This window comes from Aethalodelphis obliquidens, unplaced genomic scaffold (genome assembly GCF_003676395.1).
Source record: "Aethalodelphis obliquidens isolate GAN/ISIS:26980383/991018 unplaced genomic scaffold, ASM367639v1 scaffold27, whole genome shotgun sequence".
NCBI classification, from domain to species: Eukaryota; Metazoa; Chordata; class Mammalia; order Artiodactyla; family Delphinidae; genus Aethalodelphis; species Aethalodelphis obliquidens.
The window spans coordinates 11,575,469-11,599,259 of NW_020837971.1; the positions used below are offsets into that span (position 1 = coordinate 11,575,469).

At 38.2% G+C, this 23,791-nt stretch overlaps 1 protein-coding gene across 2 annotated transcripts in view; it reads left to right on the forward strand.

Moving 5' to 3' along the window:
* The first annotated feature begins 8,705 nt into the window (after nt 1-8,705).
* POU6F2 (POU class 6 homeobox 2) overlaps nt 8,706-23,791 on the forward strand; it is a 363,025-nt gene continuing 347,939 nt past the window's right edge. For both annotated transcript variants that reach the window (XM_027123965.1, XM_027123966.1), the window contains exon 1: nt 8,706-8,871. In XM_027123965.1, the coding sequence (XP_026979766.1) occupies nt 8,706-8,871 (166 nt within the window). The remainder of the gene's footprint in view (nt 8,872-23,791) is intronic.

Sequence of the window (23,791 nt, forward strand, 5' to 3'; positions counted from 1 at the left end):
AGCTAGATGATGTGTGTCTATCTGTACACTAGATTCTTTGTAGAAGTCCAGAACTCACTGACTACTGTTTGATTGATTATGTTGTTATTTCATCTTATGTTTTGCTTATTTATTTGCTTGTTTGCGTTTAAATACAGCTGTGTCTGATGCTCTAATCTTTAATTGGAGTTGTCTGTAGACCATTAGCAGAGTTAAGAGGATGTGGCACTCATGGTGGGACTTGGAGAAAGATAGAAACTCTTTCTATAGCAAGTGACGGGAGAAGGAGATCGTATGCTTAACTGAAGTTCAACAAACCTCAACAAAAAGACAAGAGACTCTTAAACTGTGCCCATGTGTACAAAATGAAATACCATCCTCTGACACCAAAGCAAATCAGATATTTTGCAATCTTTTTCTTAATTAATTAATTTATTTACTTTTGGCTGTGTTGGGTCTTTGCTGCTGCGCATGGGCCTTCTCTAGTTGCAGTGAGTGGGGGCCACTCCTCGTTGTGGTGCGCGGACTTCTCATTGTGGTGGCCTCCCTTGTTGCAAAGCAGGGGCTCCAGGCGTGCAGGCTTTAGCAGTTGTGGCTCGTGGGCTCTAGAACGCAGACTCAGTAGTTGTGGCGCACGGGCTTAGGTGCTCCGCGGCATGTGGGATCTTCCCGGACCCGGGCTCGAACCCATGTCCCCTGCATCGGCAGGGGGACCCTTAACCCCTGCGCCACCAGGGAAGCCCAGATATTTTGCAATCTTTTTTTTTTTTTTTTCGGTACGCGGGCCTCTCACTGTCGTGGCCTCTCCCGTTGCGGAGCACAGGCTCCGGACGCGCAGGCTCAGCGGCCATGGCTCACAGGCCCAGCCGTTCCGCGGCATGTGGGATCCTCCCAGACTGGGGCACGAACCCGTCTCCCCCGCATTGGCAGACGGACTCTCAACCACTGCGCCACCAGGGAAGCCCTGCAATCTTATTTTATCCTTCCAAGATGGTTCTGGGCATTCATCTTAACTAACTATCCCCTAGATAAAATGTTGGGGATTGATGAAGGCAATAGTGTAAGTTGCCCAAGGCATCTTCTGAACAGGGGTTCTGGACTCTATTTCACTCTGTAAATGACCATGCCTGCTCCCTAAGACACCGTGGGTCATCACCCAGTGTAGTGGGTTATGTTTCAGTGGCCTAAGCCAGATTTTATTTGCACAATTACTGGGTTCTTTTTAGTGGTTGATGGCAGTCAGTAATGGTTCGAGATGGGGGAGACCTTGCTACATCCCCAAAGCCTTCCTACCTGCTTATAATGAAATCAAGCTCTGAGACCAAAAGCTGCCATACATAACATAGTTATTAAATATCCCCAAATATTATTATCCCCCAAATTATTAATCATCCCCAAATAGTTTGTTCAACCTGTTTGTATGCTTGATAAAGTCATAGCTGTTTGTCGTTTTGGGTGAACAGAGCACATCTGGTATGGAAGGTTCATTAAAGTAGGTGTGGCAAGATTCTAGAAGCAAGATGAGTTTCCCTCACGGTCAGCATTAGGCAACTAGAACTCTCTGACCCAAAGATTGGACATGGGACAGTTTGGGGGTCAAACCTTAGGCCACTAGCCCCAAGAACATAAGCAACAGGACTTTCTGGATTTTTAATATTCTCTGGTTCCACTCAAGGGTGGAGAACGTCTCCAAAATATTTTAGCCAATACATGTATCTTGAATATGACTAATTTAACCAAGTGAGAACTCATTTCTAACCTCCATTAATGCTGATCAACAATTTCACTCAAAATTAATATAAACTGTACTAATTAGCAAAATGTAGAGTGAGGGAGTGGGGACAGTGAACAGAGGTAGCTGTGGAATTTGTGGTGGCCAAGCCTGGAGTAGGGACTTGCTGATTAAACACCAGCCCTGGAGCATGAATACTGTTTAAGGCAGCTGACCGAGCCCAGGGTAGACCTCAGGGGTCTGAAAACCTTTTCTGTAAAGGGGCAGAGAGTTAAGTATTTTGGTCTTTGAAGGCCATAAGACAGAATATAGGCTGCCCTTAAGGAAGGGACATGACCTTGGAAAAGGCAGCTCCTGGGAAGGACTCAGGGGTGAGCCATCCTTAGCCAGCATTCCGGGCAGCTGGGAAATGAGTGCCTTGGTCCTAAAGCAGGGATCTAGGTAGCACATTGCAGCATCCACTATAGTGTACACTTCTGGTCCAATCTGAAGGCATGGAAAGAAAAACAACTCACAGTCCATTGGATGCCTTAATGAGGGAAGAGGTGTGGTGAAAATGGTCTCTGTGTGTAACACTTTCTACCTTTCAAAACATATTCACATGCAGTATCTGTACATGACCTCGCTCAGGTCTCATATTTTTCCCTTGAGATACGTAAAGCCATGTTGTACAGAATCCAAGAAGAAAGAGATGGTGATTCACCGCCAGTCATGCAGATGCTAAATCAGGGGATATCCATGAAGTCTCCTGAAGTTTCCTCAGTACTTCACTACTTCACTCTCGAAACCCAGCATTTATTTTGAGTTTTGAATGCCCTGCTTGATTTTCACAAATATTCATCTTCTTTATTTTGGGATGGGTTAAATAAAATGTTGGCCACGCTAACTAAAAGTGGAGAGACGAGAAAGAAAAAACAGTTGTGAGTACTGGGTTGAAGTAGGCAACCTAGGTTGGGATCAGCATGTTGCTGTGAAAATCTATTGTGGGATTATCAAGGGTATACGTTTGAGTTTTGTAATTAAATTTATTGTAATGCAATTTTTTGTCTGTTGAGTATTTGCTAAAAATGTGGGATTTCCAGCTTTTCTCAAAACAGTTTTTGTTTGCAGTCTAGGAAGTGACATTTAAAATAAAATTATCAGTGGTGGGTAAATTTATGGTGTTTTTAATGTCTTGTGATCTTCATTAATTTTCAGAATTTTCAACTATATTATACATATACATATAAAGAAAAATATGTACACATATAAAGAAAAACATAAAAATAAACTATGGTCTTATTTCCAAAAGTCAAATAGAATATCTTTTTAAAACTTATTGATAGAAGGAGGAAGTATTGCATAATACTTAGAAAAATTAGAAATTCTTTGTAAGTTTTGGGGGAAAACATTCTTTGGTACATTAAATTTCATATTGAGAACTAACTTCCTTAACCTTAATAATATTTGGTAATTGGTTAAAGAAAGAGAAAAATTGCTTTTTCTTTCCATGGCTAAGGTAACAGAATCCACACTTGAAGTTTCCTTTTCCCCAAACCCGCTAAGGTCAACTTTCTTCCTCTTCATTCATTTATGATTTTGATTTTTACTTCTCAGTGGGAGAAATTAAATACAAAATGTGATGCCGTCTTTGCATCTTAAATTGTCTGTAGGTAATTTGTTCTGCTGATTCCTAAATTGAAATGTAGCATTTTAGGGGTGGGGGGAGGGAAACCCAATATACTTTTTTTTCTTTATAATGGATATAATTTTTCTATCGAGTTCTAGAAATAGATCTGTTGAGTGCAACTTTGCCCTACTCTGGCGCTTTGTGACCAAATGAATTGTTCCCTTGGATTTTTGAAGCCTGCCTACCTGCCTATCTTATAAATATTTTCCTCAAAGCTGTTCTGATTGCCTGCTTCATAGTTGGTTTGTATGTACATAAAAATATGCTGGACTGAGTTCAAGCTCAGTTTAGAGGGGCGAGGGTATTTCCATCACGTGGCTGCCACCAGACACGGATGTTTTGCTGAGTTAATAATAATCTCCCTATCTTTAGTTTCCCTTACTATAAAATGAGAATGATTATGCTTACAAAAACTCTGTTGGTTAAATTATTGAAGGCCTTTAGCTGAATTATATCTTTGTTTATCTGGTATTATTTTTAACAGCCTGGTGAAAGCCCAAGTCAAATTCTTTCCTTTGCACAGTGCCCTATATCTGCTCTTCAAGTAAAGGTTTTACAACAGAAATACATGGGGACATCCTTATTTAAGAATTAAAGGGTATCAGAAATTAGCACACAAAGAGAGTATTTACAGTTAGTATATACTAAGCTGTGTATAACTGTATATGAATAAATGGTAAGGAATATTAATTAGGTAAAAGAATGTAAGAAGCACTGGACAGATATGTACTTGTTGAAGACGTCTAGCCTATTATTATAGAATAGTTAAAAATTAGAACTGTAATTTACGTTAGCTGTAATCTAAGCAGGCACAGTCTAAAATGTTTCAAGAAGCACGAGATCCGTTAGATAATATACTAAAGACTAAGGAAAAGGTCTTCCATGGTCAGATAATTGTGGGAAGTGCTACCTTAGGCAGAGTTGAATTGATTTCTTTCCTGGTAGACTTTTCTGCTGTGTTTTCCACGTGGGTATGATTACAAAAATCCTTTATTGTAGAATCTCTTTTAGGACAAGTGTTCTGTGGAATGCACTTTGGAAAATACTGTTTTATTTTGACCCTTTCATTTTCCAGATGAGAAAACCGTGGGTGAGAGTGGTTAAGTGATTGCTAAGATTATGTAGAGCGTGACACTGTCTGATGTCCTCTCTACCATTCCCTGTCACCCCATGGATTTTACCTAAGCAGCGTCAGACAGAGAGGTGTTTTTTTTCTAGAGTCTGAAGAGAAGAAGATAGTATACACAGCATACTGTGGGAATCGGTTATCCAGGGTTTAACACCCTTCCCAGTCCATAATTCAAGTTCTGGGAAACCCCATGGGTTACCTAGTCCATGAGCCTCGGTTATTTTCACGCAGTAGAGGGTGCTGTATAAAAAGCTGCTGATCCTTGGAAATGAAATCTACTGGGGTTCAAAATACAGCCTCACCACTTATTAGCTGTGGGGTAAATCACCTAACCTTTCTGAGTCTCAGTCCTTTTTCCCTAAAATGGGGTTAATACCTTGCATACTTTGAGTGACATTAAGTATATCTGAGGTGCCTATTTGGTAAAGGCATTCAATACATGCAATCTATTTTTATTTTTTAACAATGCACAAAGGAGGTTTAAATAATTGCTGTGTGGTCTGATGCTGACTGCAGTCCTTTCATTGTAGGACATGGTGAAAATTTTTGAGATTTTGCTAATGGAATCTACATCTCTTATTTCTTCTTTTTTTACTGTCTGGCTTCTTGGGTCTCTTATGACCCTTGTGAATTCCTGTATTGGCACATGCATCTCCTATTGCTTATACTTGACACTGTTCCATCTTGGACAAGTCCCTTTCTTCAGTCAGGGCCGATGAACAAACTGCAGAGAAGTCCCAACTTCTACTACTCTAGTTGTGACAATTTCAGATTTCCAAGTAAGAAGTCTTCACCCACTATTTTTTTGCCTGCACTAGCTCTTTCTGTTCCTATCTGCTGCTGCAGAAATCCTTGTACATGTGAAAGTTGTAGCTCTCTGACATTCCTGCAAGCACCCACGTCGGTGCACGTTGGAAATCCTTTCCTTACTCTGGGAGAAAGGATTTCACAGACTGACGTCACGTTTGGCAGGGAGAAAACAACTTCCAAGCCAAGTGCTGCTTGAAAGAGGTACGCCCACCCCAGTCGCTTATAAGACTGTGCTCAGGGGTTACTGCTTGTGACGCAGTTTCAAATGGACCCCCCAGTGGCTATAGCTGTGCTTAAAAGCTGTCTGCTCTCTGCCTCTCTGGGGCTTTGCTCTTTAACCATGTCATGCACATATATATGTGGCCTACAGCTGCATCATGGGAAAATGTAGAGCATTTTGTAGGATGAAAATCAGATGAGTACTTGGATGACAAACTCCTGAATTTTCAAAGCTCAGGTCACTGAGAGGCACTAGTTGGGAACCTAGCCGTGGATGAGGGTACCTAAAAGTAATTTAAAGAAGAAGAGCTAATGGGCAGTGAGTATACGCCATCTGCCAGTACATGCTTTGCACACATCAGCCAGACTGAACATCTTAAAAGATTTAAGTGCACTTGAACTTAGCAGCTGCATTTCAGCTCCTCTATGGGATTTGGGATTCAGTTTGACCATTCACAAATAAAGCAGGAATAGAATATCCTTTTCTTAAGTATGCCCAGGTACTCACTGATACATGCATAACCGTGTTTGGCTTATCACGAGGGTAGTGAATGTCATTGTAAACACAAGTCTACCATTAACACCATCTTCAGGAATGCTCCAATGAGCAGTGTGGCCACAGAGACTGGGTGTCTTAAAGGCATGAGTCACACCCGCTCCTTTAGATCAGAGAGATTGCGGACTCAACCTTTTATAAAGTAAAATAAATGCACTAGAATTTAAACCTGGTCCCTTTCCTTCATGTGAAGCTATGAGGTAAGGCAATGTTTCCTTTTCTACCTCACTCTGCTCTGCTTACCGAATCAGAAGACTCCAAACACGTGATCTTTCTTAGATACATAGGAAAGAAATTGGGGGAAATTTGGAGACTTTTGTGTCTCCTTTCCCCTCTGCCTGCCCCATTCTCCTCCCCCCAACCCCCCATTTTCAAGCGCTCCAAACCTCCACCTCCAAACACAGTAAATGAAATGCTAATCTATCACCAGCAAATTTAGGCTGACAATACTGTGAATCGACCGTATTGATGACATTGATTACATTTCAAATATTTACAGTGAGACAAGCCTAATTTATTCTCTAAAGAGTTCAAGGTAGGGCTCAACCGTTTCCGAGTGGGGGAGACAATGGAGAAATGTTTGTGGTTGCTATCTGCAATAATCTGATGCTGACAGAGAGTAGTATTTTATTTAGTAATTAACAGTGTAAAGGGGAGAGAAGCTGTCATGTTGGTTCTTAAGCTGGAGAATGTGATGAAAGATGATATCTGCGATCTCATCCTTTCTACTTGTTTAGGATTGTCAGGATGAGAAATGTCAGCATTATGAAAGCTCGGCTCTGCTCTTGATATGATAAAACCCTTCAAAAGCCAGTCTTCCTCCATCCCTCGTCCCCCTCCTTTCTTGCTCTCTCTGCACTTGCTTTTTATTTATCCTGTTTTGTTAGATGGCAGAAATATAATTCTTTTCTTTCTTCCTATTATAAGCCACCATTTTTGTTTTATTATATGTTTCACAACCCCTAATGCCCCACTGAAAATTACCTTGTTAAATGACAGTGTTTCAAAGCCATGAATCCTTTCCACCATTCCCTCAGAGGTTTGAAACAGTCAACAGACTGTAAAGAATAAATAATAAAAAAGTATTGATTATTTTGATGACTGTGAGATTCAATTAAGTATTAATTTTGCCCTCCAGTGGACCTATCAAGGTATTCAAAAGGGAGGATTTGGCTCAGCTAAATGCGTGCTGAGTGCTTCAGACTTAAATAGGGAGAAAATGTGTTTACCTACAGTATTTGAAGAAGAAGTGCATTGATGCACAGAGTCCAATATTTAAGTGCTGTGCAAATTAAGCCCTGGTGACAGTGACATTGTTTTCCGTGGTATGAGTATTGACTAAAGAAGTGAATTTGATGACAGCTTAAACTATTTGTATTGATTAACATTTTCATAGATTATCATGTGTCATATCAAATTCACTTTTCAGGCATGAATACATTAAAAAAAAAATAACCCCAGGCTTACCACAACCAATGTAATGATGGGACAAGACAGCATGCGGCCCTACCTGCCCCTGCGCTGGTCACCTGTCTCCTGCTCAGGAGCCATTTAAGCATGAACTTGGCAATAAATAGCTCCCAGAACACGCAAAAGGGGCACTTCCGGCTTTTCTCTCCCTTCTGCCTCTGATACCTGTGCCACCGCAATAGCATGCGTCTTAGTTTGCAAATGGAATAGAAGGCTGCCCTTGGAAAAATATTGCTGATCCTAAAATGCCCTCCTAACGAGCTGAAGATAAAGCAGATTTAAATTATTGGGGGTAAAGTTTGCCTTTTCGGAGGTGATCTTTGACTTCTTTTTCTTTAATGCTCTGGGCATAGGATGCTCTAGGTATCCGAATTATTGAACAGAGTTTGTAAGTATTTTTCCAATTCCTTTCAAAAACTGTAAACCAATTTTCATCTCTTTTATTGTTTGCTTTCAAATGTTCATTTGATTTGGGGTCAGCTGCAGTCCCAAATCTGGGACCAGCGAAGTCAACTTCTAAGGGTGCTGCTAGAATTTACATAAGAAATCTCTTTCATTCCATTGAAAGCCTTTGGACGACTCTTTTCTCCCTGTCTCTTTTTTCTGCTCTCGGGATAGGGTTTAATTGCTTCTCCCCCAGGGAGAGGGCTTCCTAAAATAGCCCTTGGGTCCTCCCTAGGGTGCTCCTTCCTTTTGAGTCTGTTGCCGAAGTACAAACCCCGCACTTTCTTTTTTTTTCCTCTCTCTTCTTGCATTCAAGACAGCACAAGGTGTAAAAACATTTGCACAAAAGCACATCCCACAATTAAAGCTGTGTTGGTTAGGTTGCTTTCAAAGAAGTTTTTTCTTTTCTCTCTCTCTCTCTCTCTTTTTTTCCTCAGAAGCCTCCTGCATCTTTCTCATGCTAGTTGAGCTTTAATAGGGTGGGGAGGAATGGAGAACTCGGATCTGTAATAGCTCTTCACTTGACTGCAGCCAGCAATAACAGCGGGAGCAGTCAGAGATAAGAGAGAGGGGAGAGAGGGAGAGTCTGTGTGTGGAAGAGAGAGAGAAGAGGAGAGGGAGACAGAGGACACGCACACACTCAAGCAGCCACTTTTTTTTTCCTCCCCTTCACTCTTTTCCCCCATCCTAGGATCCAATGATAGCTGGACAAGTCAGTAAGCCCTTGCTGTCAGTGCGGAGTGAGATGAATGCGGAGTTGGGAGGTGAGGACAAGGCTGCTACTTCAGACAGCGAGCTGAATGAGCCCCTGCTTGCGCCCGTGGGATCAAATGACAGCGAGGACACTCCCAGCAAGCTCTTCGGTAAGTCTGTCTAGGTCTTTCATTTCACTCCTACCATGATGTCCGGAAGAGCCATCCACGCCCTCACCCCCTCCTCTTTTTTTTTTTTTTTTTTCCTGTTGTTCATTCAATTTTCTTCTAAGTACCAAAGAGGACCTTGGCATCTTGGAGGGGCTGAACCACCCCAGCTGATGAAGCCAGCTGGCTGGGAGGGTGTCCTCCAAACTTTTCCCAACCAGGAACTTCCTCCTGCCCCTTTGCACTGGTCAGATATTGCTAGCGTCCCCGGGCTAGAGATCATGGGGGAAAAAAGAAGAGGAGAATCATCGTCAGGAAATCAGTTCCATTGTGAGAATTGGTTAACGTTTATTGAATAAATATCGACTCGGTTTCGGGTTGCTTCGCAGCCTTTTGTTAAGGGGAAGGAGAGTAAAGAGTTATTATCTGTAGTCAAAAGACCAGAGAGGGGAACTGAAAAATATCAATACCGGTCATTCTCTGCCAGGTAAACAAAGGTGGCTACGGGAAGGGCACAAAGACATAACATTTTGTGATCACAATTAGAATGAACATCTCTTCTTTTAAAAGGGTGATGAGGGAAGAAGATAGGTCCTTGGCATCCCTCGCCTCGGCCGCTCTCCTTTAACAGAGGTTTATAGCCTCATCCTAATGTAGAGGCAGCCCAGAACCTTTTTAGAAATCTTCGTTTCGTAAACAAAACAAGAACAAACAGAGTGCCACTCCAGCAAAGACATCTGTCATTCAAACAGATGACACTCTGTAAGCCAACTCAAGCAACTGTGATCTCTAATCAGAAAGGGGAGCAGGCTGTGTTGAGGCGCGTGACTGAGTGATGGATGGTGATAGATGTCTCTGCTGGGAAAGCACTTTATGGGATAGAGTGACATTAGGTTTTCAGAACAGTTGTTCCTGAAACACTTGCTTTTAATTATTTCCAAGTGTTTATATACTTCTGACACTAAATGTATATTATCTATACACATATATAATACATACTAACCTGTTCATACATATATATACTAACCTGATATATATATCTCAGAGATACATATGTATTGATCAGGCAGAGAACAGGTTAAAAGCTGTCAAGTGCCTGAACTGTAAAGAAACACAACATCATGGCATAGACTCCTTTATTAAGAAAGTCATTAATTCAGTTAAAAACATGAGCTTAAAAAATAACTATAGAAAAATGCAGCTTAGTTTGGCAACTCTAGGCCAGCTTCAACACAGGAGTGTTCCTCTGATTTTAAATACTCACTCAGTCAAACACTAGAGGAGTATTGCAGAGAAACTTTCTGTATCAAATTTTCTGTTGGTAAAATACTGTTTTGTAGTTAAGAGTATAGGAGATGCCAGTTTCAAGAAATTTTTTCATATGACCCTTTCTTGCAAAAGCGGCAATTCCACTTCCGACATAAATTTTCCATACCTAGGCATTAAGGTTTTAGTATTTTTACTTTAAAGAAATATTTTGTTGTAGTCTGAGTTTTTATCTGTGTAAGAAGAGTTATGTCCTGAAACACTCATTTCATTTCAAGGGGTTAGTGAGAGAAGGCAGATAAAACTGTAAATTGCAGGAAGGCAGAAGCCATGCTCCAGCCTCTTTGATGTTGAATATACTAATACTAAGCACTCTGACTTTTAAAAAGTAATCAATTGTGAATTCAACATAACTGAAGATAATGGATTATGTGTTCCTAAACTTTGCTTGCATTTTTTAAAAGTAAATGCTTTTTGTGGACTTTGACTTAAAACCTCAACTTGTTGTTGTTGGTTTTTTTTTTCAAAGAAACCAACAGAAGGGTAATTAATTTGGCTTCTCAACATTTGTTTAGATTTTCCAAGGTTGAAAATTGTCATAGATTTGTTATGTCACCTCTTACTGATTGGCATGTGTAGAGAAATAAGCTTAAAAAAATCCAAGGTTGGGGGCGGGTCAAAGAAATTTGAATTAAAAGTTCTTTGAAGATATATCTTAAGTGGAATCTTTACGGGGTAACCTAAGGAATCATAGTGTAGTTTAGAAATCTTAGCAGGTTTTAGAAGGTACTCATCTTTACTTTGGAATACTCACCTTCTGAGTTTGTGCGAGAGAATCCAGCAAAATCTACATCTTATATCTACTATTTCTTGTTTATTCACTTTTATTTGGTCTCTAGAGTGCTTTTTAAACACAATGTGAATATTTTCCAGTTTCCTATTAGGTTAAAAGAAATCAGTAGGTGAACAGTTTTGAAAACTTAAGAAAAAAAATTGGAGACAATTTGAGAAAGATAGAATAGAAAGCAGCCCAGAAGGATGCTTTTTTTTTTTTCTTTTTTGCAAAGTAAGCTGTGATTTTATTGTGACATTCTCATCGATGGAAAATTAACTGAATATTTATTCTGTCCATTTCATTTTACAGTAATCTTACCATTTATTATCTCATTGGTCTCTCAGGTTTCCTTAGCTACTGGTTCTATTATGCTCTCACCTTTTAATATTATTGGGACTTAGCATTAGGAACTCTAGTCTATGTAACTGGCTAAAACTTTCTAGTATAATTCTCAGAATTTTACTAGAAAGCAACTAGTTTACTACCAACTTTGGCAACACTTAATGGGTGGTAATTTAATGGATCATTATTTTACTTGACGTATGTTCAAGTTTTTTGTTTCCGTATATAGTTGTGATTATACTCTTCACTTGGTAATGAAGAACTATATTCTTCACGAATAACTGAGAGCGTCCAGGTTTATCTCTAAACAGTGCTTTTCTAACATACTCTCTCAAACCATCACTCTTCCAGCATATTCATTGTATTTTTGAAAACTGAGCTTCTGGAGTGAAAGGAGCAGATTAAGACAAATTTTTTTTGTATATCTTGGTCTGTTTACTTTTGTGGAGAGACATTTACCAGTGAGAGGAGACAAGAAGAGTTCCATTTTTTATTGTACACAAAATTTCAGTATAAATGGATTTCTTTGGAGTATAGTCCCCCTTTTGTGTCTTGTTGAAATTAGCAGTCCAGAGGACGTCTGTTTCTCTCACAGAATGGCACCTTCAGCCCAAAACTACAGGAGGAAGGCTAATACGGATGCCCTCTATGGATAAACAAAGGAAATTCCATTTGTTTATAAACAAATAAAAAGGAACCATTGGGCCTTTTTATGCTTCTCCTTAAATTGCACCTCTGCACTTTACAGCATCCAAAGGGAAACACACTCTGCAGAATGTTTCAGTGTTCTGAGCAGCTCAGAATAACAGAAGAAACCAGAAGCCATATGCCAGCCTAAAGAGAAAGTTCAGAAAAGGGCCCTTGTGTTTTATAAAGTAATTACATCAGAGGTAATGTTTTGCTTAACTTGAACAGCCATGGAAACTAAAGTACACTTAGGAGGGATGAATCCTCATTTCATTGAGAAATGTGTGGTTAGCTTGTTCTCTGTGATATCATTAAGTGGTACATTATTTATTCTTGTAAAGCCTGTGGAATAACTCTTCCTTTTTCAGTTCCTGACTGTATTATGCAAAGCTCTGAGCCGTAGGAAACAGTATGGAGGAGAGTAGACTTGCACGTCGGGAGGTATTATCAGAGAATCTGGTTCTGTGTCTCCCTGTGTTTCAGCTGCGTGGTCAGATGAGTGATACCATGCAGGGCTGGTCATTTAATATGTGATGAGTGATGTACATATCGGAAACCACTCTCAAAACTGGCCTTTGGCAAACAGTCTCAAAGGGATGAGGTTGCTGTGTTTCTCCAGTGACATTTATAGCACTCGTGTCAATGTGGTGCTTCAGTTTTAGTTATGCCCATCAAGAATTCAGTGTTCCACATTCAGTCAAGTTGGATGCTAAAATTCAAATGGTAGCATCAACAGCTTGGTGAGGAAAATGGCCCCGGAAAGGATAAAAATAATATATATCCCTAGAAAAAATATCTGTACTAAAGTTTTCCCATGCAGTCTCAGCAGAAGAAGTGAGATCGTATAAAACATGCACTAAATATTTTCTCTCATATATATTTGAAATTCCAAAGATGATTTATTAACAGTCCTCCTCCTGGGAATATTTTTATTGTTTCAAGTTGAACCTCATGATTGCTTTTCCTCAAGTCCCAACTACCTTGGGTGGCTGGGTTAGTTTCTTAGTGGTACCACACTGCACGGGAACTGGGCACACAGCTCTAAAGCCTTGAGCTGAGACATAAACAAACAAACAAAAAAACCGTTTATAAACCTTGTGCCTGAAATAAAAATTGGTGGTTGGTTTTCTCTTATGATATTGTGTTTCTCTGGGTTAAAAGAAATTGCATGCAATGATACCTGTGAGGGTGGGTATTTTCAACGTCACTTATCTGTGAACTATTGCAAAAGGGTTGAAAGTTGGGTCAGTGATTCTTAGCTAGAAAATGCAGTATCTGTAGGGTTTTTCTTTTCCTTCCCTTTCCGTTATCTTTCTCATAGAAACATGTATTAAAAGATTTTTTTTTTTTAAATTGCCATCCAGTTTGACTTGATTAGAATTTATGGCAGTGGAGTCGTTTCCAATGACAAAAGGATAAAGGACTAAATTGTCTGTCACCCCTTGAGGCAGTGGTCTCTGCAGGTCAGCGTGGAGGTCGTTGGTTGGGCGTTATAAGGACTGCACTCAGTGGTGAACCTGCCTCTTGCCTGTGCATAAGTGGAGGCCTTCATTATAGCATCACTCACTCTCTTTATTACTTTATTTAAACATCTTTCAATGCCTTGATATTTGTAATATTCTGATAAAATATGCTGGGGCCAAGTAATCAGTAATGGGGCTTAAGCCCAAGAGGGTTTTAGCTGGTAGTTGATGAGGAAAATTCCCTAGAGAAATAGATTTACTGAAAATATGAACCATGTTTCTGGATCTTTTAAAGTTTCAATGTTATAGCCATTGAAAATGCATACTATATTTTTCACTGAAGAGAGTGTGTTTTGTTAGAGAAACATTAAAACAGCATCTTTTAAAATCAACTAACTAATCCGAGTAATAGATTTGAGGCTAAACCAGTTATTTAAAAAAAAAAAAAAGAAAGAAACGAGTAGAAACCTGTATTTGTGTAAGTAAATGAGGTGCATGATAAGGTATTTGCCAAAAATCAATTATGGTTTCATACAAGCCCTTGTGGTGCTTCAAACAAGCCCTTGTGGTGCTGTTCTCTGACTACTGAGGGGGAAATGCACATTTAGAGACATTTCTTAACATTTAAGAAAATCTACTGCACCAAGGTATTTCTTTAAAAAGTCCAGTGTGTGTGTTTAGACAAATTTAGTGTCCCCCACTCCCAGAAAACATTGAGATACTGCACTGATAAATAAATCCACTTTAAATAGCATTAATGTGTAATCTTGGAAATAAAAGTAAATTCTTATCAGATGGCAGTGATGTTCAGACTTCACACCATGTTCGTTACATTGAGCTGTGTTCATTTCTATGGGGCACTTTGATGGAGGGAAGTGCACAATACACGATGTAAGATTCAGTGGGGACTTTCTCACTGCCTTCTTTTTTCCATCTCTTTGCCATGCCTGGGGTACTCAGGTTAGACCTCTGTATAGAGAAGAAAGTTCTATATTGCAGTGTCTGAGGATGCTACTACCTGGTAACACATTAGTGAATCAAAATGCTTATACAGATTTACACTTTTTCTTTCATTTTGATTGCTAGGATGCTTATATTTTGTTGTCCTTGTTGTTAAATGGTGCTGTAAAAAATCTGAAAGAAGACAAAGTATTAGAAATGACGCTACTCTGTACCATCATCCCTTAAAATGATCCCATTGTAGTCTTTTTATCATCTGGGATGTTTTAACTTAAAGGTTACGTGGCATCATAGTGTTTTTGTAGTTCGTCCGGCTCAGTTTATGTCATAATTAATAAATAGAGGTGCATTTCGGTTTCAAGCTCCCAAGGCTCAGCCCTTAAGTAGATTGCTTTCTTTCCCAATTACCTGATTTAATGATAGAGTGAGCATTATTCTTTTTCAAGAATTGACCAAATAAATATTTTCCCCCACTTCAAAAATGAGATGTTAAGTGACTGTTGGCAGTGGACTTTGCTGGTTATTAGGCAGTAAACAGATAATTTGTGAGAGAGCAGATATTTTCTTTGATTGGCGACCTTGCTGGTTTATGTTTGGGGATTAATAATACATCAGACATTCACACATTAAAAAGAAAGTAGATGTGAAGGAGGAGGGGTAGAGGATGCAGTTCTGCCATGAGGCTGCTCCAGATTATCCGGGCCTTCCCTGGGAACGGGGGTGGTCAGAGGCGCCGGCATGCTTGCCCAAATATGCACCTGGCTCCACTTCACATGCTTCTTGATTTTCTTATGCTAAAGAAAAAGATAGCAAAGTGTTTATACCAAACTGGCACCCTGTCAGGGGGCAATCTGTGTAAAGTTTCCTGCTGTCAGGTTAATAAATTTTTAAAAAATATCCAAAGGCAGAGGTAGCTAGAGAAAGCTCATAGTAACAGTTGCCATTCTCCAGCAGATGGGTGGATGGGTTTTCTCTTTAACAGCCAACGTGGCTCTGGAATTTTCTCATTTGTTGTCTTCCTAGGTTCTATACTTCACTGGTGTTTTTGTTCAGCTTTCCTTTTATTAAAGCCATTTCAGTCTTACTTTTTAAATGTTTTCCCTTTTAAATTTACAATATCTTTTCTTTGAAAAGGAAATAGGTGAGCATACTTTGTTTCGAGATGGTATTTTACAGTTGCACATATACCTTATGCTATGAGTCTGAATGAGGTTCTAAATCTGTCAACACTGGGCTTTTCTTTGGGAATAGCTTCACGTAATGTTTATATTAAAATTCATTCATAAAGGAGTATTTGGGCTTTGGCAATATGGGGGCTTCTGATGAGGTGTGTTTATTAAGCCTGTTGACCTGACTCAATATTTTAAATGTAAACTCCCACCTTCTGCTTCTTAAAGTCAGAAGAAAATGTATCTAAAAAAATGATACAAGTGAACTTATTTACAAAAGAGAAATAGACTCACAGACATAGAAAACAAATTTATGATCACCAAAGGGGATAGCGGGAGGTGGGGGGGAGATAAATTAGGAGCTTGGGATGAACATATACACACTACTATATATAAAGTAGATAAACAGCAAGGACCTACTGTAGAGCACAGGGAACTATACTCAATATCTTGTAATAACCTATAATGGAAAATAATCTGAAAAATAATATATATATGTACATACATATGTAACTGAATCACTTTGCTATACACTTGAAACTAATACAACATTGTAAATTAACTATACTCCAATAAAAAAAAATAACTGATATAAAAAAAAAGATAGTCCACCTGAAAAATAGTCAGATTTCATACAAATATGAAACAAGGGCACACTAGTTTGGTGACATCTCACTCTATGTTGTGGCAATATTGTGAGCTATGAAACATGGACTGTCTTTAGTGCGAACACAGAGGTCAGGAAAAAATAACACTGAACCGCTTTTGGTTGAAGAAAGTTTGTCATTCTCAGAGAAATGGAAATTAACTTTTTGGGTAAGTGTTCAGAAATCATTCTGAAAAACTACCTAGTCAAGGCACATAGCTGCTAACTAGCTGCTAACATTCCTTTTTAATTGTTAGTAACTGATACTTAAAAAAAAATCCTAGATGTTAGATGAATGTCTGTATTTCATCTGAGGATTTGAAAGAAAATCCGTGCTCCAACTTTTCTTAGTCAAAGAGCTTTTAAGGTCCTAGAGTGGCAAGAACAAACTGGTTTTTATTTTCATTGAAAACTTAGCTACCTGGAACAACATAACTAATACAGTCTGCGTCCCTTTTATTAGAGGACTGTACTGCCATCAAACCTATTTGAAAATATGAGAAAAATGATCAGATTACAATTAGAGAAACTAAGTAACATCATTACATAACTAAATACATTAGATATACTAAATTCTTAAGAGATTTGTCATGCTGAAGACCATTTGAAAATGGGATTCTGTAATGAAACCTGCATTCCTTAAGATGGTGAATAATTAAAATAAAACCTGTTAATTTATCCTGAGAATGAGGTAGAATATTAAGATATTTTTAGGACACTCATCATGTACCAATTATACCCGACATGAAGCAGTTCAACAATTTAATGAATGTATTTGTCCTGCTAGACATTGTTTGGTATTTGTAGTTTTCTGAGCATTTCTTCTTTTGCTGTGAAATAATCATATTTTCCAGATTGGTGTACTTTCCAAATATCTTATGTTATTTTCATTTCATCCTATTAATGAGGAAAAAAAAACAATTGTGATAAAAGTGTGTGAAAGCCAAGAAACCCATATTTAAAGATTAGTATTAATATAGTGTTTTAAAATAACAATGCACATTTTCCATTTTCTTATCATTTTCATACTTTATTTTTGTTTTCCTGTATTTTCTTTCTTAGGCACTGTGAATGCACAGTGAATAAATGTAGCACTACCCATGTAAAACATGTGTGTCTACTGTGTGTTCATATTTTCTCCTGTCTTCATGTGACACTTCAAATTGTCTTGCTAAATTTGTTGTATGAATGTATTTTCTCTATCATAAAATTAAAGAAGTCTAATTTATAATAATAAGCTTTTAGTTCACTCTATCCATACATCACTTAAATATACTTCTCCTCTGTATATTTTAAAAAATAGTTTCCAGATAAACGTAATAAAATTAATAGCTTGCCAATAAAGGACAACTAGTTATATTATAGTATTGCTTCAGGCATAGTTGGGCTTAATCCAAGTTCCAGTATCTTCTTTGAGGCTGCTATTCACTGAGCAGAGGAGACAACAGGATTTCTTAGATATTGTGCAGTTTAATTCAGTAAAGAGATTTGGGGTTTTCTGCACAGTTTGATTTATATGGAATAGATACACATTTTTAAAACATACAAAACTTGCCCATGCTAGAGAAGATGCTAAATTTTGGGAACTTAAATATTTGTCTACTTGTGGGATATGCATACATTACAATATAAACATTTCTTTTTCTTTTTTTAAGTAAAAGGCATTGGTGCAAGAGTTAGTAAGCGTAATTTTGGTTACACATTCCTGTAAGAATTCCATGTGCCTAAATATACATTTACATATACACATATCAAGATAGGATGGATGGTTGATATGATTAAAAAAAATCATTTTTGAAACATTTGCTGTTAAAATAGTGTGGTGTAATTAATCTCCTTTTGCAGTTCTTGATGGCCATATATGTGGTGATTTGTCTTTTACTATCAATATGGCAGGATTTATTTAGATAAATTTAGATAAATTAAAAATAATTATTATTATTAATAATAAATTAATTTAGATAAATTAACATCACTGTTAAGGTAGAAGAGGAGCTAAAGGATTAATTTGATTTAAAAATACAAACATTTGAAGCTACTTAAAAAGCATGAAAAATTATTATTGCAGAGTGGATTTTTGCCAAAACCAACTGAAGGTAGAAGAAAATAAAAAATCAAATAGAAAAACACATTTTCCTGTATTAAAAAATGTATAGACGCAGAAGTGGTCTGTGGGGTGAAATGCCCTTTTACAAACCTGCATTTTTTTCTTTAGTATATCTAATTTCTTTTAGCAAAATAGAAATATGTCCAAAAGGAAATACCCAGTTTTCAAAATGAGAAGCATGAAAGGAATATCAAATAAAGCTAACATTTTAATGGCTCCATTTAATTATATTTATATACTGCACTGTTATGTACGCATGGGTAAATATTCAGAATAGGGATCATCTTGATTATGTGGGAAAACTTTCGCACACTTTTGGGAAGAAACGCACATCATTGTTTTGGGTGTAGATTGGCTCATCTTATTCTGACTTCTAAAATTAAGGCAACTTTTATTTTTAAGAGATACCTAAGGAATTTTTCAAATTTTCAGGTATACTGGTCTATTTCTTTGCTTTAGTTTGGGATCTTTACTTCTCCTATTATATTCCACGCTCATACTAATTCCGTAACAATCCAATAGGAATCTGCAGGCAATCAGAAAAGTGTTAAAACTAAGCATCGCTTTAAAAGGGATTAATGTCTACAGCTGCCTGCTTAAAAAAACAAAAAACTGGTCAGATTGGAGATTGCTGATGGCATTGAGATGGTTGTACTAGCCTAGGATGGTAGCTACCCATCTTGGCATTTGTAATGTATCAATATGTTTTTATAATGATGCAATAATCTGAACCCTGTAACAGTTTATGGTCCTTCTGAGAATTCTTATGGATTCTTAGAGTGACAGAGGTCTGAGAAAAGATCTTGAAAGCTTTCACAAAATCTGGCTTGGTGACAGAAAGCTAGCATGAGTGTGATTTAGCTGCTAAGGAATCCTATTGACTGGGAACATCATTAAACTTTTAAGTTAAAACTAAACCCACAAGACAAATGGTAGATATGAAGGGTGAAGGGTACCCAGAAGGATGGCAGAAATGAAAAAGTGCTGAAGGGTCTGAGATAAAAGGCAAAATTCAGCAAGCTCAATGCTGATCTGCATATCCTACTTAGGAAAAGGATTTTTGTTTGTATACTGTTCTGAGTAGTGCCATGTGCCCTGGAAATTGGCATGAGTGCATTCTGGAATCTTATCAGACTTCGTGGTTGCTTTTTTAATTTTCCCTGGCTATTTTTAGTCCATGATAAATAAGGAACTTGAATTTTGAATCTAGGACCCGTGAGATATAAAACCAGAAGCAGCAGGAAATAACCATGACGAGTAACTTCACATCAGTATATGCCCACAGACACCAATCTACTTAACATTGGTAATACCGCTAATTTCTCTGGGCTTTTTAAAATACACTTCCACAGGAGCTCTCAAAACCCATAAAAGTGTGGCATGTAAAGTAAATTGTTTGTCACTTGCCGACGACCTGCCATATTTATTGTCAGGAGAAATGGACATTCGTTGGGAGAGCAGTTGTTAAAGGCCAAACAATTTTTAAAGATAGCAAAGATATGTGAGGGTTTTCCTTTTTCTAACAATGAGCCACCCCTTCAGACATCAAAAGACAAGATAATAAGACACTTCAAGCACAATTCAAGATTATATTCAACATCTAAAGGCTCATCTCTTGTCAGTTTGCATTTACTCTCTCAGGGATGTGATGCTTCTATCATCTTTCTGTCAAGAGGAGTCTGGCAGAAGAGGCGAGAGCTCTTATTTCACACACTTAGGGTTTTTTATCAAATAGCCCACACTCGTTCTGATTCAGCCAAAATGGGGGGATAATTTGAAGAAGGTCATGCACAAGCACAAAAACCTCATATTGATTTGTGAGATTAGAAGGCATTAAAATTGCACGTTTCTGTTAGTTGTCGAGATGTTTTGTCAGTTTATTTGGTAATACACTTTTGCAGCCTGGAAAAAAAAGATGACTTAAAATTTTCAAATAGATGGCTGAAAGCTAAAATTGTTTCCTTTAATGTGACCATATTTGAACATTTAACAAGTGAACGTAAAAATCATTTAATGCTTTTAGTTTAACAATATTTGAAATTAGCTTATATAATGAAATACTTCATGCAATGTAAAAGCAAAATAGCACAATTGTACCTGTCAGAGGAAAGAAATATATGTATGAAATCAGTTTTTAAACACTTTAAAAATTGATTTCGTATATTTAATATATAGGTAAAAGGTGATGACATTTTCAATATAAATGTAATTATGAGGTTAGTTTACAACGGTTATCAAATTTTTAACATTTTGTACTCTTTGAAATTACAGTGCCATTATATTTCTCATTTTATGCCATTCTTACTATATGTGCCCTTTTCCAGAGAGGGTACTAAAGAATAAATAAAGGAGTTTTAAAGTTATTATTATTATTCCCTGTCAAAATTCATCACATTTCCTCCTTAGCTCTCTGACAGTCACAAAGCCATACAAAGAAACATTCTAGTTTTATTTTTTCCTGGTGAGTGGGACAGGAGCAGGTCTATAGGAGTTAGAAGAACCAGCTTTTCCTCTCAAAATATAACAACTGATGAAAATAAAACCATGATATCCTGGGATCATTTCTATATTGGATCTTTGAAATTACTTTTCCTAGGAATATTCATCAACTCTATGTGTCTCCATTTCTTATGTTTCTCTTCTTTGCAGTAAGTGTTTTGAAGCTGACTTTCTTACTTTTGTGCTACTTTCACATATCAAAACAAAGGAGGTGTACCTATATACCATGTAATTACGGCATGGTGTAATAGAAATGAAATGCATAATTTGTCCTGTTTCTTACATGGGTCTTTTCTATATTATACAGTTTATGCATTTTACATTCAACTGAGTGAATTTATCCACTCAACAAATATTTGTGAGTATCTGTTTTGTGGCAGGAGCTGTCCTCTGAGGACTCAGTGGAGAATACATCAGACAGGATCAATCACCTAGTCTAGCTCACCACTCCAGGTTGGAAAAATGAACAAGACAGGGTTGCCCCACCCTCAAATAGCCCACAACCAACACTATACATTGACATTCTCTTTACTTCCTCATGTCCTAGGACTCTTCAGGAAATCTTAATCTTCAATGTCATGCATTTCAGAAGTTGTTTGTTGGTCATAGCCTAAACATTTAGAAAAACTATGATCTCCAAAAAGTGAGGAAGAAGAGAGGATTATGAAGTGATTTATGACAGATGACATTCATAAGGTTTTCATTAGTTTGGTGCTCGTGATGTAAAACACAAATGCAATTTTTTAGCAATTGTCTCTTAGTCATGTGCAAAGGGAACAAGAAGTGGATTTATCTTTTTCTCTCCTGCCTTTATTCTCCTTCCAAGATTCTTGTTTGTTTATCATACAATAAAATTTAGTAGGGCAAGCTCTGGAGTAGGCTGGTTGGATTTGAGCCTGGCTCTGCTACCTGTCAGCTGGCTGGGCAAGATACATGTTTAAGCCTCAGCTTCCCTGCCTCTAAGTGAGTTACTGATGGTACTTACTTCATAGCAAAGTCTTGAGGTTGAAATGAGGTGTAGAGCCTCATGTGTAGAGCCCTATTGAGTGCCTGGAATGTAACCAACACCTAACAAATACCAGCTGTACTTCACTTTATTAAGAGTTGAAAATGGGCTTCCCTGGTGGCGCAGTGGTTGAGAGTCCGCCTGCCGATGCAGGGGACACGGGTTCGTGCCCAGGTCCGGGAAGATCCCACATGCCGCGGAGCGGCTGGGCCCGTGAGCCATAGCTGCTGAACCTGTGCTCTGCAACGGGAGAGGCTGCACCAGTGAGAGGCCCCCCCCCCCAAAAAAAAAAGAGTTGAAAATGAACTTGCCATTTTTAGAAAGAATTTGATTAATTTTTAGCAACAGATATCAGAAAACCAACAACCAAAATTCTGAGGTATTTGGAATTAGCCATGCTTCTTCCTAAGGAAGCATCAGCATTCAGGGTTCTCTTGGCCAAAGAAAAATTCTGTGCATCTTTCCTCCTGATGACAACACCCCTTCCTTCTTCAGGAATATTAGTCACTGCTTACTCCCAAGTCCATTCAGGGCAGGATTCAGACTTATAAATAGATGACAAGCAGGTTCTAGACGGGGCAGTACTTCACGATCTTTGTCTTGGAGAGCCTGTGGGCAAAGTGGTGAGCAAGGATACAGTTCTGTATCTTACTCTTTTCTAAATTTGAAACGTTGGAGTGTGCAAGTCTTTCAAATCATAGAGATTTTAAAAATAATTTTGGCCGTGGGAAGTGATATGAAACCATATGTCTGTGGGCGACAGCAAATGCGTCTCTAACTTATGGTTCAGTCGGATACCTTGGTGGCGGGCTGCCTTTGGGTGGTGTCCCTCCGAGGTGGACAGCTGTCTCTCTGATGGAATTTGCTAGCTCTCCGACCAAGCACTTATTCCTTTCCACCTTGACCACATTGTTGCCAAAATGAGGAATGTAGCATTGGCCTCCAATTAAGTGCTCAGAGATCTTTCAGAGGATGATTCTGTGACCTCATCCAGGTGAGCTACACAAAATTTCAGAGAGAGAGAAACGTCCCGTTGAAATCACGTGAAGCTAGGGGAAGAAGCATACAGCAGAAGGATTGTAACCAGGGTTTGAATCACTGCTCTTGACCTACACACAGGGGTATGACTTCTTGTGCCTCTATTTCCTCTTCTGTAACATGAGAGTTAGAATAACAATCCAATAGGGTGTTAAAGGTTATAGAAAGGAAAGCAAGTAAGGTGCCTGCATGTGGGGGTGTTTAATAAATGTAATACCAAATGTATCTTTCCGATACACTAAGAAGTGACCCTGTAGAGAATGTGGATCAGATATTAATGATCAGATGAGGCAGGGATTTTGAATGATCAGATCTGCTTCCCTAATCTTTCTCCATAAAAGCCAGAACTCAACCTGGAAGTGGAGAGAATAATCTCTGCTCCAGAAATAAAGTGGATTCAATTAGGCGCTGTGTGTCTTCTCTGCCCTCGCGAGGAGCTCTTTTCTGCCTCAAAAGTAAAGCACTTCTCTCCAGGCGTTAGTTATATGTTAGTTATATGTTGGTGAGGTATTGGAACTTGGCTGCAAGTAGAAGTCCATGGTATCTTCATACCTTTGGGTATTTTTATAGCCAATGTTTAATTAGGATTTTCTAATCTTCAAGAATGAGCCCTTCATATTTTTTTAAAAAAGTAATAAACCAAAAATAAGTCTACAATCTCAAAAATCTTTCAGTGTAATACCTCTAAGAATTGAACATGCTGTGGATATTTGAGTAGACTAAATTGACATTTGAAGTCATATTTGTGGGGAAATGTGTTATTACCTTTATTAAGGATATTTAGAGAATTTTGACTGAGATTACTGAAACCTGCTTCCTTTTATAGATGCCACAGTAGTCAGGACCACCAGTGGAGCGCCTCTCTGTGTTTGTTGCTGTTGTTACTGTGGTAACCCCACATATTT